This window comes from Hipposideros armiger, unplaced genomic scaffold (assembly GCF_001890085.2).
Source record: "Hipposideros armiger isolate ML-2016 unplaced genomic scaffold, ASM189008v1 scaffold_1743, whole genome shotgun sequence".
Classification (NCBI taxonomy): domain Eukaryota; kingdom Metazoa; phylum Chordata; class Mammalia; order Chiroptera; family Hipposideridae; genus Hipposideros; species Hipposideros armiger.
This window is the reverse complement of record NW_017733093.1, coordinates 85,463-86,665: the sequence shown is the minus strand read 5'-3', so window position 1 is coordinate 86,665 and position 1,203 is coordinate 85,463. Positions and strand designations below refer to the sequence as shown.

At 48.7% G+C, this 1,203-nt stretch overlaps 1 gene segment (V, D, J or C); it reads right to left on the bottom strand.

Annotated features, from left to right (window-relative positions):
• Positions 1 to 301: 301 nt before the first annotated feature.
• LOC109378105 (immunoglobulin kappa variable 1-39-like) lies at positions 302 to 828 on the bottom strand. The segment is given in 2 exon segments: positions 302 to 612; positions 739 to 828. Coding segments are annotated over 2 exon segments (366 nt in total).
• Between the last annotated feature and the right edge of the window lie 375 nt (positions 829 to 1,203).

Sequence of the window (1,203 nt, the reverse complement as noted above, 5' to 3'; positions counted from 1 at the left end):
CCAACAGGATATTTTCTCTGGTTTCTGGGGGAGCACCCGAGAATCCTGAATTTCCACTATCTTCTCTCCTGTTATTACTTCCCTTGGCCAGATCAGGAGAGGTGTTGTATGTGCCACTGAGACTGAGGAGAAACAAAGAGAGTTGGGGTGCAGAGGAGCCTTCCTGGCCACTTGTAACCAAATCTCCAGTCACCATTGAAGGGTGGGTGTATCTGAGAAATGCTCTTAGCCAATGGAGGCCCAAGAGAAGCAGCTGTGGCAGCCTACTCTCAGCTGTCTGCTTCATGATTTATATTCAGGCTTATAACACTGTGGGAGGGGTACTGTCATACTGTTGACAGTAATAAGTTCCCACATCTTCAGGCTGTAGGCTGCTGATGGTGAGAGTGAAATCTGTCCCAGATTGTTGGCCACTGAACCTTGAAGGGACACCGGTTTGCAAACTGGTCGCCTTATAGATCAGAAGTTTAGGAGCTGTCCCTGGTTTCTGCTGATGCCAGTTTAACCAACTGTTAATGCTCTGACTGGCCCGGCAAGTGATAGTGACTCTGTCTCCCACTGATGCAGACAGAGAGGATGGAGACTGCGTCATCTGGATATCACATCTGGCTCCTGAGAATGGAAGCAAGAAAACACACATCCGTACTCTTAATGATGATATCAGGTTATAACTACCCTGCAGTCTAAGTGGTTCTGACCACACTGGCAGAGTAACTCCCCCAAGTGCTCCTTCCTTACCTGGGAGCCACAGCAGCAGGAGGCTGAGGAGCTGAGTCGGGACCCTCATGTCCATGCTCTGTCCTGCCTGGGACTGATTCCTGCACAGGGTGTGACCACAGTATTAATGTGTCCAGGGCTGTGGGTTGCACCCCAGTCACATGCAAATAAGCAGGGGTTGGGTAGGATGGGCACAGCTGCAGGGCTGACTGGTCTCAATAACACAGCACAGTCAGTGTTTGCCAGGTGCCCAAGGCCAACCAGGGCAGCACAAATTTTCCTGCAAGAAATGTGTTTCTCCTTGGCAGTCACAACAATAATTTTACCATCAGATGAGTATAGTGTTCTTGCTCTTTTCAAATTTCAGGACATGATTTTTTAGCTTTTTCTCCATGTGAAACTGGGTCTTTCAAGCATGACACAACCCTAGTACTTGCAAGAAATTTTGCCAGCTCTTTGTATTGGTACCTGTGCACCCAGTATGGG